An 18,104-nucleotide genomic window follows, 5' to 3' on the forward strand; every position below is an offset into this window, starting at 1 on the left:
AGATTTGGGTTTCCTAAGCTCAGAGTTCCTCAGCTGTGACACAGACCCACTCTGCGTGTGACCGCCCCCTAGGTTACTTCAGGTTACCTCCATGAGGCGTGGGTGCAAAGCGAACATGAAGCTCGTGCTGCTTAGCATGCTCTAGGTAAGTAGATCCATCATCTCTGACCTAGGGTCTCACATCTTTTGCTAGCATTCATGAAACTACTTAGTAAGTAGGGCAAAATCTGACCCTTCCAGTTCGTGATGTAAAGCAGGTATTCTAAGAATTAAAATTGGGTAAAATTTGCTTAATATAGCGGCTTCATGGATAATTTAGACCATAGGTCATCTGTGCAGAGACTCCAACCTGCTTTATCTGGTCCCCCTTTGCTTTAAAGTTTCTAGTCCCCTAAACGGTATTCAGGAGTCCTTTTCAATTGTGCTCTTCCTCACCTCTATGCTACAGAAACCTTATCTGCCAAACCCTCCATGGCCTCTAGGACAGCACTTGCGGATTCATGGTATATCCCAGTGCTAGCAAAAGGAAAAAAACTGAAGAAACCGAGTCATGTTCCTTGCCCTTGAAAGGCAGCTGTCATATTTGCCCACAGCCTCTTCTCACCTTGAACTTCCTCCCCCCCTTTGGTTGGCACAGTTCCTGCTGGCAGGAAGGAAGTCTAGAAGGGTCTACTAATATAAGCTCTCAACCCCCAGCAGAGTTTGTGCACTGTCTCCTTGAAATAAATGAAAACATTTGGAAATAGCATCTTTCTTTTGATATTTCTTCTTGGTACTGGCAGAGGCATCTTAATTTTTTTACCTCATGAGGAGCAGGCTTTGGCCTGGTGATTTTACCATGATCACATGGATTTTTCCATCACAAATGCCCCATTTCTTGACTAAATCTTCACTCTGCCTGAAATGCCTTTGGCCAAAGTTTAAGTGCATGTGAGGTCATGCTGAACTCTGCAATACTCAAAAAATAATTCAATTATAGGCTGCCTTGTACAGAACAGCAAAAGGGGAATTGGTTTCCTGTGGCTGTCGTAACAAATTGCCACAGACTTAGTGACTTAAAACAATAGAAACTTACTCTCTGAAGGCCAGAAGTCCAAAATCAGTTTCACTGAACTGAAACCAGGGTGTCTGCAGGGCGACGCTCTGCTCTAGGGCAGAATCCATTCTTGCTCTTTGAGCTCCTGGTGGCTGCCAGCGTTCCTTGGCCTGGGGCCACAGCACTCTCATCTCTGTTGTCATACTGCCTTCTCTTCTGTCTGAAATCTCTTTTACAAAGACACTCGCAACTGTATCTGGGGTCCACCTAGATAACCCAGGATATTTTCCCAATCATGAGATAAACTGAGTAACACCCGTTAAGTCCATTTTTTTGCCCTATAAGGTAACAGTGGTTCCAGGGATCACATGAATATTTTCTGGAGGACCACTATTCATTCTATCACTGTGTGTAAAGCCTTAAAAATAGACCAAGTTAATAATATTCAGAAAACTAAGACCATGGCATCTGGTCCCATCACTTCATGGGAAATAGATAGGGAAACAGTGAGACGTTATTTTGGGGGGCTCCAAAATCACTGCAGATGGTGACTGCAGCCATGAAATTAAGACACTTACTCCTTGGAAGGAAAGTTATGCCCAACCTAGACAGCATATTAAAAAGCAGAGACGTTACTTTGCCAACAAAGGTCCATCTAGTCAAGATCATGGTTTTTCCAGTAGTCATGTATGGATGTGAGAGTTGGACTGTGAAGAAAGCTGAGCGCTGAAGAATTGATGCTTTTGAACTGCGGTGTTGAAGAAGACTCTTGAGAGTCCCTTGGACTGCAAGGAGATCCAACCAGTCCATCCTAAAGGAGATCAGTCCTGAGTGTTCACTGGAAAGTCTGATGTTGACATGGTTCCCTGGTGGCTCAGAGGTTCAAGCGTCTGCCTGGAATGCAGAAGGCCCGGGTTCGATCCCTGGGTTGGGAAGATCCCCTGGAGAAGGAAATGGCAACCCACTCCAGTACTCTCGTGAGTCTGAGTGAACTCCGGGAGTTGGGGATGGACAGGGAGGCCTGGTGTGCTGCGATTCATGGGGTCGCAAAAAGTCGGACACGACTGAGCAACTGAACTGAACTGATGTTGAAGCTGAAACTCCAATACTTTGGCCACCTGATGTGAAGAGCTGACTCATTTAAAAGATCCTGATGCTGGGAAAGATTGAGGGCAGGAGGAGAAGGGAACGGCAGAAGATGAGATGGTTGGATGGCATCACTGACTCAATGGACATGAGTTTGGGTAGGCTCTGGGAGTTGGTTTTGGACAGGGAGGCCTGGAGTGCTGCAACTCATGGGGTCACAAAGAGTTGGACACAACTGAGTGACTGAACTGAACTGACTGAACTGTTCAGTTTTGCAGACAATTAAAGGCACGGTTGATTAGTTATTAGCTCTCCCACTACCATATCGTTTCATTATAAATACAAAGACCATACAACTCAATTTACCCAGGACAGTCTTAGGTAATTACTACTTTCATTATTACTCAAAATTTTTTTGGGTAAGTATACAGTCTTCCTGTTTATAAACAGCCTTAAGAAGATGACAATTCGTTGAGCTCTCCTGGGAAAAACAACTATTTACAATTTGAATTTCCATCTAACACAATTTGAATTGTGTTATAAAGCCAAAGCTGCTTAGTACTGCACTGAGATCTCTTATTCGTACCACAAATACCTAAGGATGGTAGGATTTTTCAGATTGTAAGACCAAGTGGCTGAAGACTGATCAAAAGTCACTGGTGGGGGGAAAAAAAAGAGCCCTCACTGGTGAAACCAGTTTGAGGATAAGCTGAGCCACAGGGCTCAGGTCTGCCTGGTGACCTTCCAGGCTGTTGTGCAGTACAAGTAAGGTGAAGGTAGGAATAGAGTAAGCTGGTTCTACTAGCTGTTCCTTAGGGCTTTTGTTTCACCAGGAGGAAGAATGGCAAACTCCATCTTTAATACCTAAAACTTACTGTGTTTCATATACAAACGTGTCCAATATGTCAAAGTTAGCTTGAGCCCACAAGAGAATGAATTTACCAAATACTATGGTAAATGAATAAACTGCCTATCCTTCTATTTAAAGAATAGATTGAAAAGCTTGAATGTAATATTTATTTGGTGAATTTACATGTGAGGTCATGTACAAAAGAAAAGATACAGACAGATGCAGCTTTCAGCGCAGTTTCAAATATTTTTCAGAACAGGCAATAGTCCATGAGGATCTGGAATGACAGTATCGAATGGTACATGCTTCAGTTTCCTTTGTGTGTTTTCTACCAAACCCCGAGGGGTAGGAAGAGAGAAGAAAATATCAGTGTTAATGTAACTACAGCCATGCAAATAAAAACTGTTTTAAGCCAGAGGTTGTTCAGAGATGTAGAACATTTCTGTATTCAGGGGTTATTACAGTAGGTGCTTAATTTAAAAACTACGAGGCAGCACTCTCCCACTTTCCATTATCCAAGCCATCTTAAATCATGTTCGCTGCCCCCACCAATTAGAGGCCTCGCAATATTTTCCAGACTCTGACTTTGGAAGGGAGTCATTTCTAGTAGCTTCTAAAAAGATGGCATTTTTGACAAAATCTTTTTGGTTTTAATAGGATAAAGCACCTTTTTAAAGGGGGGTAAAATACTCATTTACTCCCAACAATGTAAACTCTAATTAGATAATATTTCCAGAAAAGTACAACTGACAGCTTGCTCTTTTATTCTACTCAGACTTAAGTAAACCTCTTCCCACCCTGAATATCTCAAAACCACCATAAATATCTCAAAAGAGGACAGTCTTTAAGAACACCCCACCCCCCACCAGGAAAAATCCAGCATATAAGAAAAGGATGATCTATCAAAGTGACATGTTGAAAAAACAAAGTGATTGCTAAGGAAGAGGGTGAGATAAAGGTAAGATGAAAGAAACAAAACCCTGCTGTCGGTGCCCCCAGTACAGACCTGGACATGGTGAAAGACCAAAGGCAGTTCAAAACTAAAAGACATGCCATGTGTCCTCAGCATCTTTGAAAATACTGGCTCACGATCCCTTAAGTACACATAGCCATAGTTAAGAAGCATTAAACTTGTCACTTCAGGAAATACTATGCTTCTAGACATGGGACTTTCATCCTTTTTGAACTGTCAGCCCCAGTTTCTTCACTAGAAATTTTAAGCTAATTACTTACTACATTTCATCTTTATATATATATACATAAAACCAATCTTTGTTTTCTTTAAAAAGTACACTATTAAATAGCAGTACCTATTAAACAGAAAATAACCATGGCAATTATAAACACAATTTCCTCTTACCTCATGCCTGGTCTGCTCTCCCTTGAATACTCAGGCTTCTGCACATACATCAACTAGAATATCTCACTTCTGCATGATTTGCTGTAGGAAAAAGAGCTACTGTAGACTTTAAGAATGATGTACATTATCTATTAGAGTTGAAGGGGGTCAAAAGATTTAAGTGTTGCCACCATGTCTAACATTCTGCAGAATCAGAGGCATTGTGCATGCTGACTGACACTGGTTTAAAGGGTCTCAATTTTGCTGCCGTAAAAACAAAATCCCCACTTAAGCTTTGTTTCCTTCAGAGGAATCAACTGAAAGGGATTAACCAAATCTTAAAAGAATCCTATTTTACAGCACGTACTATGTTAATTAAAAAACCAACATGCTGTAAAACTGTAGAATATTCATATATATACACATACACGCACACAAAGACAAAATCAACCAGCACATATTCACCCTCCCACCCCCTCAGAAAAAAAGTCAAATCAACAAATCAAAGTTTTTATTTGCATGGCCAATTGTCATTTGTACTCTCTCCAACTTTATTTTCATATCCCTTTAACAGGTTCTAAGCTTTTGTTGCACAGGGAATAAAAGCTGCCACACCGCAAACTTTCTTCAACAGCCACTCCCACAATACCTAAACATGAGACAGCTGTAACAAAGGACAACAGCACAAATGGAAACACGAAGTCCCACCATTCAACACAGTTCACAACAGTGTCTTCAGGGTTCAGCTGAAGAGGGGTAAACTTCTAAAAAGAGGGTCATTTCCCTTCCCCCATATTTTATAATGTTGGTGGTTTTAATCCGTATTTCTTTGCAACTTCTGTCTGGGCATGGGCAGCATCACAAAGTGAGTATAGATGAGCCATCTCCATTTCTGATTTGGCCAGGTTAATAGCTTTGTTGAACATGTCAATGGCTTTCTCCATGTTTCCTCTAAAAGAAAAAAACCCGAAAATTAAATGGAGCTGACTTTTAAGTTTCAACCATGATATTAATAAAATGCTTCTTTATAACAAGATGATGCCTATCACATAGAAAACAATGAATGTTAGCTACTGTTACAAATACAGGGCTTGCCTGGTGGCTCAGATGGTAAAGAATCTGCCTGCAACGCGGGAGACCTGGGCTTGATTGCTGGGTCAGTAGGAAATGGCAACCCACTCCAGTATGCTTGCCTGGAGCGTCCCATGGACAGAGGAGCCCGGTGGACTATAGTCCGTGGGATCGCAAAGGGTTGGACATGACTGAATACTATATGTGCTTATATTATGTCACTTGTGGCCTTTGTTTACAGATAAGAACAGTGAGACTAGAAAAATTCACTGACTTATTTAAAATCCTAATCACATCTGTTTCCTAAATTCTGCTCATTTCTACTTTATCATGAGGCTCCTTTAGAAAGCAGTGATGTAAGCTCAAAGAACATTAAGGGTATTCAGGGACCTTACCTTCACAGATCTGTGCAACCCTTACCAGCATATCGTTAGCCCCCACATCTCTACTCCAGTCACACAGGTCTTGAGTTCACTCATGCTAACAATGGTCAGATTATTTATTGCTTCTCTGCCTGATTCTAGTCAAATCCTTACCTTTCTAAGGCCCAGCTCAAATACTGACTAGAATATCTTCATGAAAAATATTTTTCCCTTTCCCAGCAGGAATTGGCTGCTCCATCTCCATTGTTCCCATAATTCTATCATCCTATGCACAGTCAGATGAATATATATGCTTACACCAGTCTTTGCTGGTAAGTCACTAAGTCTTCAACTCTTTACAACCCCATGGACTGTAGCATGCTAGATGCCTCTGTTCATGTCCACCGAGTTGGTGATCTAACCATCTCATCTTCTGCTGCCTGCGTTCTCCGCTTGCCCTCAATCTTTACCAGCATCAAGCTCTTTTCCAATGAGTTGGCTCTTCCCATCAGATGGCCAAAGTACTGAAGCCTCCGCTTCAGTCCTTCCAATGAATATTCAGGGTTGATCTTCTTTAGGACTGACTGGTTTAATCTCCCTGCAGTCCAAGGGACTCTCAAGAGTCTTCTCCAGCACCGCAGTTCAAAAGCACCAGTTCTTCAGCACTCATACTTCTTTATGGTCCAACTCTCACATCTATACATGAGTACTGGAAAAACTGTAGCTTTGACTAAATCAACCTTTGTTGGCAAAGTGATGTCTGCTTTTTATATGCTGTCTAGGTTTGTCATACTTTTCCTTCCAAGGAGCAAGTGTCTTTTAATTTCATGTCTGCAGTCACTGTCCACAGTGATTTTGGAGCCCAAGAAAATAAAAACTGTCACTGCTTCCACTTTTTTCCCCTTCTATTCACCATGAAGTGATGGGACCAGATGCCATGATCTTAGTTTCTTTGAATGTTGAGTTTCAAGCCAGCTTTTCCACTCGCCTCTTTTCCCCTTCATCAAGAGGTTCTTTAGTTCCTCTCCACTTTCTGCCATTAGAGTGGTATCATCTTCATATCTGGGGTTATTGATATTTCTCCTGGGAATCTTGATTCCATCTTGGGACTCATCCAGCCTAGCATTTTTCATGATGTACTCTGCATATAATAAGCAGGGTGACAATATATAGCCTTGTACTCCTTTCCCAATTTTGAACTAGTCAGTTGTTCCATGTCTGGTTCTAACTGTCACTTCTTGACCCGCATACAGGATTCTCAGGAGACAGATAAGGTGCTCTAGTATTCCCATCTCTTTAAGACTTTTCCACGGTTTGTTGTGATCCACACAGTCAAAGGCGTTAGTGTAGTCAATGAAGCAGAAGTAGATCCTTAATGGACACCTTTCAATTCCCAGAACCAAGTACAATGCTTGGTAACTATTATCCATTTTTTGAATAAATGGATGTATACGTTTTGTCAAAAAACATAAAATTTACCTCTTACAGTCTGTGACTAGGCTTTATATACTTACTAAGAGGCAAGAGCTGTTTTAAAGTAACTAGTATTGGGTATGTATACATGCATACATGCCTGTAATCTTACAATAAATACTAAGTCCCCACTATATATATAACGGGCTTCCCTGGTGGCTCAGATGGTAAAGAATCTGCCTGCCATGCAGGAGACCTGCGTTTGATCCCAGGGCTAGGAAGATTTCCTCGAGAAGAGAACAGCTACCCACTCTAGTATTCTTGCCTGAAGAATTTCAAAAACAGAGGAGCCTGGAGCGCTATAGTCCATGCAGTCACAAAGAGGTGGACATAACTGAGCAACTAACACACACACATATATATGACAGGTAAACTCTAAGAAGTAAAATGTACCTCTGGGTGACTGTAGTTAATCTCCTACTACATATATTGATATGGTGCATAACAGACAATTAAAAAAATAACAGTTCATGTTCAGATATTAGGTAGACAGAAGATTTGCTAAATCTTACGTTAACCAGCAATTTCATTCATTAACATTTATCTATTTGTAAAGCAGGATTTAGAATGGATTTCTTAAAGTACATTTCAAACACAATTCATCAAACTCCATAAAGCAGGGGCCCTTAACCCATGCCCTATGAACAATTTAAGTGCAGAGAGTTTCCATATATGCATTATTCTAGGAAAAGTCCACATCTTTGCTCAAAAGATTAAGAACTACTACCCAATCATATTCTAGCATAAGAATATTTTATTCACATTAACTGGAAATTAAGAAATAATTTAATATTTATACGCAGCTGTCAGAATGGTTCCAAAGAATCACAACAATTTTCACCACCCTATACACACACACACACACACACACACACACACACTCTGCTTCCTCTGGAGATGAGAGAGAAGAGGACTCCAGGAGTGACTGAATGTTATTAAGACAACTCCTACTGGTTCCTGATAAGTGATGGTGGGAAGATCAGCTACTTTCAGCATCAGTGAAATATGGGTTCATCTCTTCTTTCTTTCACTTTTCACTTTCATTCATTGGAGAAGGAAATGGCAACCCACTCCAGTGTTCTTGCCTGGAGAATCCCAGGGACAGGGGAACCTGGTGGGCTGCCGTCTCTGGGGTCACACAAAGTCGGATATGACTGAAGTGACTTAGCAGCAGCAGTAGCAGCTCTTCTTTCTACTACTGACTCACAATGTCACCTTATTAATTTAACCACTCTAGGAATACAAAGATGAGCACAATAGAGGGCAGAAGAGGTATGGACCTAACAGAAGCAGAAGATATTAAGAAGAGGTGGCAAGAATACACAGGAAAACTATACAAAAAGGACATTCATGACCCAGATAATCATGAAGGTGTGATCACTCACCTAGAGCCAAACATCCTGGAATATGAAGTCAAGTGGGCCTTAAGAAGCATCACTACAAACAAAGCTGGTGGAGGTGATGGAATTTCAGTTAAGCAATTTCAAATCCTAAAAGATGATGTTGTAAAAGTGCTGCACTCAATATGTCAACAAATTTGGAAAACTCAGCAGTGGCCACAGTACTAGAAAAGGTCAGTTTTCATTCCAATCCCAAAGAAAGGCAATGCCAAAGAATGCTCAAACTATGGCACAATTGCACTCATCTCACACACTAGTAAAGTAATGCCAGAAATTCTCCAAGCCACGCTTCAACAGTATGTGAACTGTGAACTTCTAGATGTTCAAGCTGGATTTAGAAAAGTCAGAGGAACCAGAGATCAAATTGCCAAAATCCACTGAATCACTGAAAAAGCAAGAGAGTTCCAGAAAAACATCTACTGCTTTATTCACTACATCAAAGCCTTTGACTGTGTGGATCACAACAAATTGTGGAAAATTCTTCAAGAGATGATAATACCAGACCACCTGACCTGCCTCTTGAGAAATCTGTATGCAGGTCAGGAAGCAACAGAACTGGACACGGAACAACAGACTGCTTCCACACCGGGAAAGGAGCACATCAGGGCTGTATATTGTCACCCTACTTATTTAACTTATATGCAGAGTACATAATGAGAAACGTTGGGCTGGATGAAACACAAGCTGGAATCAAGATTGGTGGGAGAAATATCAATAACCTCAGATATGCAGATGACACCACCCTTACGGCAGAAAGCAAAGAATTAAAGAGCCTCTTGATGAAAGTGAAAAAGGAGAGTGAAAGCTGGCTTAAAACTCAACATTCAGAGAACTAAGATCATAGCATCTGGTCCTATCACTTCATGGCAGATAGATGGGGGAAATAGTGGAAACAGTGGCAGACTTTCTGGGGGCTCCAAAATCACTGTAGATGGTGACTGCAGCCATGAAATTAAAAGACGTTTGCTCCTTGGAAGAAAAGTTATGACCAACTTAGACAGAATATTAAAAAACAGAGACATTACTTTGCCAACAAAGGTCCATCTAGTCAAAGATGTGGTTTTCCCAGTAGTCATGTATGGATGTGAGAGTTGGACTGTGAAGAAAGCTGAGCACCGAAAAGAAAGCTGAGTGCCAAAGAATTGATGTTTTTGAACTGTGGTGTTGGAGAAAACTCTTGAGAGTCCCTTGGACTGCAAGGAGATCCAACCAATCCATCTTAAAGGAAATCAGTCCTGAATATTCATTGGAAGGACTGATGCTGAAGCTGAAACTCCAGTACTTGGCCACCTGATGTGAAGAACTGACTCATTTGAAAAGACCCTGATGCTGGGAAAGATTGAAGGTGGAAGAAGAGGACGACAGAGGATGACGTAATTGGATGGCTTTGCTGACTCGATGGACATGAGTTTGAGTAAACTCTGGGAGTTGGTGATGGACAGGGAGGTCTGGCGTGCTGCAGTCCATGGGGTCGCAAAGAGCTGGACACGACTGAGTGACTGAACTGACTGACTGAGGAATCAGTTTCTATGCTCTTTAACTAAATTGAAGACCATATATCTCAACCTTTATAAAGACAGATAAAAATCAACTGAAATATTTGGAAAGCACCTGAAGTTCAGTACCTGCCCTAGAGTAGATACTCAAATGGATGACAATGCCAGTGTCAGGATGGCATGCTACATTAAAGTCTATGACATACACACAGGTGTCATCTGTTAACGGTGAATCTCAAGTGCAACTCTGGATAAACACACAGAAATCAAGGAGTTATGAAAAAGTCAGAACTGCAAAAATCTTACCCAGCTCCCTGATTTGAAAGAAAACGTGAGGGCTCAGATGTGATGGTGCAAGTTGCCCAGCCACTTGGCTGTAGCAAGATCTATGTCTTTGGGCAACATGGCTGCCAAGCTTTATGCTACAGTGCACTGCCCACGAACAGTGCAGACATTTCCCCCTCCAACAGAAATGATACGGTGACAGGAGGCACAACCATACAACAACTCTTAAAGAAAGATCAAGCTTCCCTTTTAATGCATATGCTTGACTTAAACAACTTTTATAAGTTTGCTTTTTAAATTGAAAAAACATGAAACCAAGCAAATCAAAGTTGTATAGTTTCAAGAGAATCTTGCCTCCAAAGGCATGTTAAGACTTAAAAATTCAATGAGTAATGACAATAACCTATCTATAATGAAAAAAAACAAAAAACAAAAAGATAAATATCTGTGGAGCTTCCCTAACTTTCCTAAGGACAGACTATAGAAGTTACCTTTGTACTTCAATAGTTCCCATGGTTTCATATGCAAAATCACATTTATTGTCAATTTCAATAGCCTTGCTGATAAGCTCCAAACCTTTATCCAGATCTTGCTTCCACTGAAGCTGAAGTAAACTGCAAATGCAAAACAGCAGTCAGATGCGACCATGGCCCAGTATCAGCTCTGCTCTCAATGAGTTTATAATTTAATTAATAAGGAAAACAAAATCTAAAACAGCACAATCAGCATCAAATTGGTTTTTTCCCCCTCAACTTATAGTGGTTTTGTAGTCTAAATTCCTTATTATGAAGTCTAAATCCCTTATTATAACGGTCTAGGCTCTATTATTAATTTCCTTTGCACAGCTAAATATTTTAATTTGTATAATTTAAGTGAAGTTTTAAAAATGATAATTTAAGTATACTAGAACAGGAAAAACCTATTTATGTGTCTCCTATTTTGATACAAGTAACATCTGACAGGATGTTCAGAACCGAAATCCTTAAGCTAGAGTGCAAGTAGCACATTTACTAATTATTATATAATAATGAAACATTATTAAAAAAATAAAAGTTAAAAAAAAGTAAGAGTGAAGCATTCATAGCAATGAAGAAATTTTTCAGTTAGCTCACTGACTCTACCACAGTCCCCTTTCTCAGTGAGCAAAACAAATCCATTTTATTACTATGCAAGCAATTTAGCTTTTTTACTGAAACAAACAAATCCCCAAAATACATACCCTTTATGAACATATGTTGTGGCATTATCTGGTTCCAAATTAATACATTTATCATACATTTCATCAGCTTTGCCAAACTGCTGTTGATCTGTTAATGCCTATGTGAAGAGATACTTCAGTTAAATTTAGGTAACTGTATCCCTAAGGAGTTAAAACTATGTCGCTTATTAGTCATTAAAATTTACTTCATTTAACCATTCATTACCAAATTACTGTTTTGGGGTGACTGTTGTTTAGTTGCTCAGTCGCGTCCGGCTCTTTTGCAACTCCATGAACTGTAGCCTGTCAGGCTCTTCTGTCCATGGAATTTTCCAGGCAAGAATACTGGAGTGGGTAGCCATGCCCTTCTCCAGGGGATCCTCCTGACCCAGGGAGTCTTCCTATGTCTCCTGCATTGGAAGGTGGATTCTTTACCACTGATGCCACCTGGGAAGCCCTTGGGGATTAAATTTAATTAAAAATGTTAACCCTAAAAACAATGCTTATTTGGAAGGATAAATTTAGGTAGGTATGTTAATGGTTATCAGAGTTAATCCTTAAAAATAATTGGTGAAACGAAAAAAAGCTACAATCAGCTTTTAAGGCAAATCCCATGGCACAAATGGAAGGCTTGGTTAGGTGGAGACGAGACCATGCTCAAACGGTAACTCTGAGAGTCAGGCGGCACCTAAGCTCAAGCTTCAGAGTTCAAAGCAAAAAGTCATACTATGTAACTAAAATATAACTCTCTCTAAATATATACTAATTAAAAGTTGCAAACATCAGCGAGGGACCAAAAGACAGAAATTTAGTGCAAACAGACTTATAACAGTGCTAGTGCTGGTAAGACAATGCTCAAGGAAGCCAAAACCTATTTTGAAGTTAACACAATGATGGAGAAATATACAATTATGAAACCTCTGCTAAAGAGTTGTTCCTAATGTTGGTTTCTTTAAAAGCTACTTTACTCTTTTAGCTGCTTATAGAAATCTGAACCAAAAACGCTCTTTTGAATTTCATTTCAGGGATGAGGATGGTTACCTTCTGGTTTGTTTCGAATTAAATATAAAGCCGAAACACAACTGTACTATTTAGTACGTACGTCATAAAATTATGTGTGTTCGTTTCACTTTAATTTCTGTACATGCTATAAAATTTTATATATTATAGTGCTCAGATGACCGTTACATCTACTACTGTGGGCAAGAATCTCTTAGAAGAAATGGAGTAGCCATCATAGTCAACAAGAGACCGAAATGCAGTACTTGGATGCAATCTCAAAAGTGACAAAATGATCTCTGTTCGTTTCCAAGGCAAACCATTCAATATCACGGTAATCCAAGTCTATGCCCCAAACAGTAATGCTGAAGAAGCTGAACTTGAACACTTCTATGAATACCTAAAAGACCTTTTAGAACTAACACCCAAAAAAGATGCCCTTTCCATTATAGGGAACTGGAATGAAAAAGTAGGAAGTCAAGAAACACTTGGAGTAACAGGCAAACTTGACCTTGGAGTACGGAATGAAGCAGGGCAAAGGCTACTAGGGTTTTGCCAAGAGAACACACTGGTCATAGTAAACACTCTCTTCCAAAAACACAAGAGAAGACTCTACACACGGTCATCACCAGATGGCCAACACTGAAATCAGATTGATTATATTCTTTGCAGCCAAAGATGGAGAAGCCCTACAAAGCCAGCAAAAACAAGACTGGGAGCTGACTGTGGCTCAGATCATGAGCTCCTTATTGCCAAATTCAGACTTAAATTGAAGAAAGTAGGGAAAACCACTAGACCATTCAGGTATGACCTAAATCAAATCCCTTATGATTATACAGTGGAAGTGAGAAATAGACTTAAGCGACTAGATCTGATAGACAGAGTGCCTGATGAACTATGGACAGAGGTTCGTGACATTGTACAGGAGACAGGGATCAAGACCATCCTTAAGAAAAAGAAATGCAAAAAAGCAAAATGGCTGTCTGAGGAGGCCTTACAAATAGCTGTGAAAAGAAGAGAAGCAAAAAGCAAAGGAGAAAAGGAAAGATATACCAATTTGAATGCAGAGTTCCAAAGAATAGTAAGGAGAGATAAGAAAGCCTTCCTCAGCGATCAATGCAAAGAAATAGAGGAAAACAATAGAATGGGAAAGACTAGCGATCTCTTCAAGAAAATTAGAGGTACCAAGGGAACATTTCATGCAAAGATATCTTGGGCTCAATAAATGACAGAAATAATACGGACCTAACAGAAGCAGAAGATATTAAGAAGAGGTGGCAAGAATACACAGAACTGTACAAAAAAGATCTTCACAACCCAGATAATCATGATGGTGTGATCACTCAACTAGAGCCAGACATTCTGGAATGGGAAGTCAAGTGGGCCTTAGGAAGCATCACTAGGAACAAAGTTAGTGGAGGTGATAGAATTCCAGCTGAACTATTTCAAATCCTAAAAGATGATGCTGTGAAAGTGCTGCACTCAATATGCCAGCAAATTTGGAAAACTCAGCAGTGTTTGGAACAGGGCTAGAAAAGGTAAGTTTTCATTCCAATCCCAAAGAAAGGCAATGCCAAAGAATGTTCAAACTACTGCACAATTGCATTCATCTCACACACTAGTAAAGTAAAGCTCAAAATTCTCCAAGCCACGCTTCAACAGTATGTGAACTGTGAACTTTCAGATGGTCAAGCTGGATTTAGAAAAGTCAGAGGAACCAGAGATCAAATTGCCAACATCTGCTGGATCAATGAAAAAGCAAGAAACTTCCAGAAAAACATCTATTTCTGCTTTACTGACTATGCCAAAACCTTTGACTGAGTGGATCACAACAAACTGTGGAAAATTCTTCAAGAGATGGTAATACCAGACCACCTGACCTGCCTCTTGAGAAATCTGTATGCAAGTCTGGAAGCGACAATTAGACCTGGACATGGAACAACAGACTGGTTCCAAATAGGAAAAGTTCAAATAGGAAAAGGAGTACATCAAGGCTGTCTATTGTCACCCTGCTTATTTAACTTATATGCAAAGTACACCACGAGAAATGCTGGGCTGGATAAAGCACAAACAGGAATCAAGATTGCCAGGAGAAATATCAATAACCTCAGATATGTAGATGATACCACCCTATGGCAGAGAGTAAAGAAGAACTAAAGAGCCTCTTGATGAAAGTGAAGGAGGAGGGTGAAACAGTTGGCTTAAAGCTCAACATTCAGAAAACTAAGATCATGACATCTGGTCCCATCACTTCATGGCAGATAGATGGGGGAAAACAGTGGCTGACTTTGTTTTCTTGGGCTCCAAAATCACTGCAGATGGTGACTGCAGCCATGAAATTAAAAGACGCTTACTCCTTGGAAGGAAAGTTATGACCAACCTAGACAGCATAGAGACATTACTTTGCCAACAAAGGTCCATCTAGTCAAGATTATGGCTTTTCCAGTAGTCATGTATGGATGTGAGAGTTGGACTATAAAGAAAGCTGAGTGCCAAAGAATTGATGCTTTTGAACTGTGGAGTTGGAGAAGACTCTTGAGAGTCCCTTGGACTGCAAGGAGATCCAACCAGTCCATCGTAAGGGAGATCACTCCTGTGTGTTCATTGAAAGGACTGCTGTTGAAGCTGAAACTCCAATACTTTGGCCACCTGATGTGAAGAGCTAACTCATTTAAAAGACCCTGATGCTGGGAAAGATTGAAGGCAGGAGGAGAAGGGGACGACAGAGAATGAGATGGCTGGATGGCATCAGTGACTCAACGGACATGAGTTTGGGTAAACTCTGGGAGTTGGTGATGGACAGGGAGGCCTGGCGTGCTGTGGTCCATGGGGTCACAATGAGTAGGACATGACTGAGCGACTGAACTGAAAACTGACAGTACATGCTTTCACAATTTGTAAGTCAGCATGCAGTCAGCAACCAATGTATCATTTGTTTAATTGTCATTCTGTCTAGGAATTAAAGACTGAATAGTTAAGATTTCAAACTGAGGTTGAAGAATTCCTGGGTTGTACTTCATATCCCACAATTTCAACCCCTATGCAGGGGTGTATAGGACTTTTACAGAATAGATCCAACACAAATCAGTCTTCTCACAGTCCCTCTCAATAATCCCTGAAAAAGAAAGTTTTACCCCTGTGGAAATTTTCTTATAACTTGATTAATGATAGCATGAAGGAAATAAAAAACAAATCAATAAACCTTAAGGATGTTTGGAGGTAGGAGTCTACCATGGATAGTCATTTTTAAGTGCTTCCTGTTTCTGTGATGTTTGGGGGGATAAGGAAGAAGGAGGGACAAATTTCTTTAGGCTAAAAAAAAAGACAAAATATATAGAATTTTGAGATGGCTGGGTTTTGAGATACCACAAACAGCTTTTAACTTAAAGATTAAGCAACAGTCATTCAGATATCGTTTAGTTAGAGGGAAAACTCTTTAGCTGTGGCTATAAGAAGCTAATCATTCATCTAAATGAATGATTTAAAGTTAATAAACTTTTAAAGAGTTCAAACTATGATTAAAAGTGAAAATAATGCAAATTTAAATCCAATTTTCCATAGTTTCAAAACTAAATCAAGGAAAGCTTCAAGAATTTTGGACAAATCATACTTTACAATGATCTGTTATAGACTAACTATTTAAAAGAACAGTAATCAAATAGAAAGAAAACTGTTTCCCAGGACATTTTCCCCACCAACTGCATGCAGTAAATCTTCCTAAAATAATTAAATTTTTATAAATCCAATCCAAATGAAAACATGAGGGAAATGCTCTATTAAAGTCTCCCCAGGTTAGAAGTTTAGGGCCACAGTTTTCAAATTATGTAACACAGAAAAGAAGCCCTGTTGAGGTGATTTAGGACCATTCTGAACATCCTGAGAACCAGGAACAAAGTTGTTTGCTTCCACAAAAGCTGCAACAAGAGCACTGTTTTCTGATTTTCACTCTAGGATTCAGGACATAAATTCAGTTCTTTACAGAACCAGCAACTGAAAAAATACAAAAAATGACATTTACCTGGGCATATAATGCATAGCCTTCAGCACATCTTGGAAATTTCTTTATGACCTCTTCAAAACCTTTCATAGCTGCTTGGATTTGTGAAGAATTGTTTCCTGTATATGCCTGGCGATACTGTGTAAAAAATCAACAGAGGCCTATCAAATCAAGAACTCAAAAACTCAGGAAATGTTAACATATTATAATGGTCACTCAAAATTACATAAATATTTCCAGAAAAGAAGGTAATTTGCTAACATAATTGGCTGCATCTAAAAGGGTTCCACAGGAATATCTGCAGAGCAGGGATTCAAAGGCTATGTACAATTAGGGCTTCATTGCCACTATACAATTTTCAGATGCTCAATATCCTAGCAGACAGACTAACTTGAAGTTAACTTTGCATATAAATAGGGGAATATTAAAGAAATCAAAGAATATCAAAGAAATTTATTATCATTTTACTAAAAGCATTATAGTATCCTTCATCTGATAACATTTTCACTTGTTTGTAAACTGACTTTTTTATTTAAAAAGAAAATTCTTTTAGGACTCAGGGTATGGGGCTAATTGGAAATATCTCATCTCATTAGAAATGGTCTTATTTTACCTGATTTTCAACTTTGTGTTTCTGAACAGCTCTACAAAGGTGAAATGAGAGGTGCGTTATACAGTGTCATGATTGCCAAGTACTTCCTTGAAATGCTTTTGTTCTTTGTACTGGCTTTTATGGCAAAAGAGTAGGCAGAAGAGTGCTGTTTAGGGGGCACATAAAATCAGGGACAAACATCTATCAAGATGAACCAAATAAAGCACCCAGAGAAATACTGAAGCAGAACCTCAAGCAACATACACACTTCTATTTCTTTAAGCTGACATGTTTTTCTCCGTTTGTCACAGATTGAAGGAAAAAACAGAAGATTTTGTAGACAATGAGATACTTGTTTTTGTTAACAATGGGAAACACTGATGTTTAGGAAAATACAAGAGAAAGTAGAACCTACCAAAGCAAAACATTTCTGAGCTTGCGCCAGAGCAGACTCAGGTCTTAATCTAATACATTCATCAAAGTCTGCTACTGCTTCTTCAACTTGATCAAGCAGTATTTTCAGCTAAGGAAAAAAAGTACACACATAAGCGCAGTTCAAAACAAAAACTACACCAGTTAAGCACATGCTGTGTGCCTTTTTGCATAATCAGCATAAAGCTAAGCATGGAATTACTAATATAGAATTACCTTCTAGAAACAGTCAACCAGAAAATCTTATAATTTTAAAGGAAAGGTGCTAAAACTTAGAACTAGTGTTCAATTTTTTTAAAAAGCATTATAAACCTATCAGTTTTTAATCACTCTTAAGTGATTTTTCTCCTAGAATATGAAGTGTCTCTGTACTTTCAAACTTCAAAGTAGTAGATCAGACATTGAATAATTACATTTCATATTAATCTTAAGATACACCAGTAAGGATAAAAATATCAAGAATTTTAAGGTTATCACGATACTTCTTC

The 18,104-nt window shown here is 39.4% G+C and overlaps 1 protein-coding gene and 1 non-coding gene across 3 annotated transcripts in view; one reads left to right on the forward strand and one right to left on the reverse strand.

Annotated features, from left to right (window-relative positions):
• Window positions 1-1,899: 1,899 nt before the first annotated feature.
• TRNAS-GGA (transfer RNA serine (anticodon GGA)) lies at window positions 1,900-1,971 on the forward strand. Its single transcript has one exon. It is a non-coding gene; the product is annotated as a tRNA-Ser (tRNA).
• Window positions 1,972-3,172: 1,201 nt separating this feature from the next.
• Window positions 3,173-18,104, reverse strand: part of TOMM70 (translocase of outer mitochondrial membrane 70) — a 38,049-nt gene continuing 23,117 nt past the window's right edge. The window contains exons 8-12 of one of the 2 annotated variants that reach the window (XM_068964945.1): window positions 17,600-17,707; window positions 16,614-16,730; window positions 11,618-11,715; window positions 10,890-11,012; window positions 3,173-5,262 (exon numbers count right to left, since the gene is read on the reverse strand). In XM_068964945.1, coding sequence (XP_068821046.1) covers window positions 5,109-5,262; window positions 10,890-11,012; window positions 11,618-11,715; window positions 16,614-16,730; window positions 17,600-17,707 — 600 coding nt within the window. In that variant the 3' untranslated portion in view covers window positions 3,173-5,108. The remainder of the gene's footprint in view (window positions 5,263-10,889; window positions 11,013-11,617; window positions 11,716-16,613; window positions 16,731-17,599; window positions 17,708-18,104) is intronic. The other variant, XM_068964954.1, reaches the window with a different exon arrangement.

This window comes from Capricornis sumatraensis, chromosome 1 (assembly GCF_032405125.1).
Source record: "Capricornis sumatraensis isolate serow.1 chromosome 1, serow.2, whole genome shotgun sequence".
In the NCBI taxonomy this organism is placed as follows: Eukaryota; Metazoa; Chordata; class Mammalia; order Artiodactyla; family Bovidae; genus Capricornis; species Capricornis sumatraensis.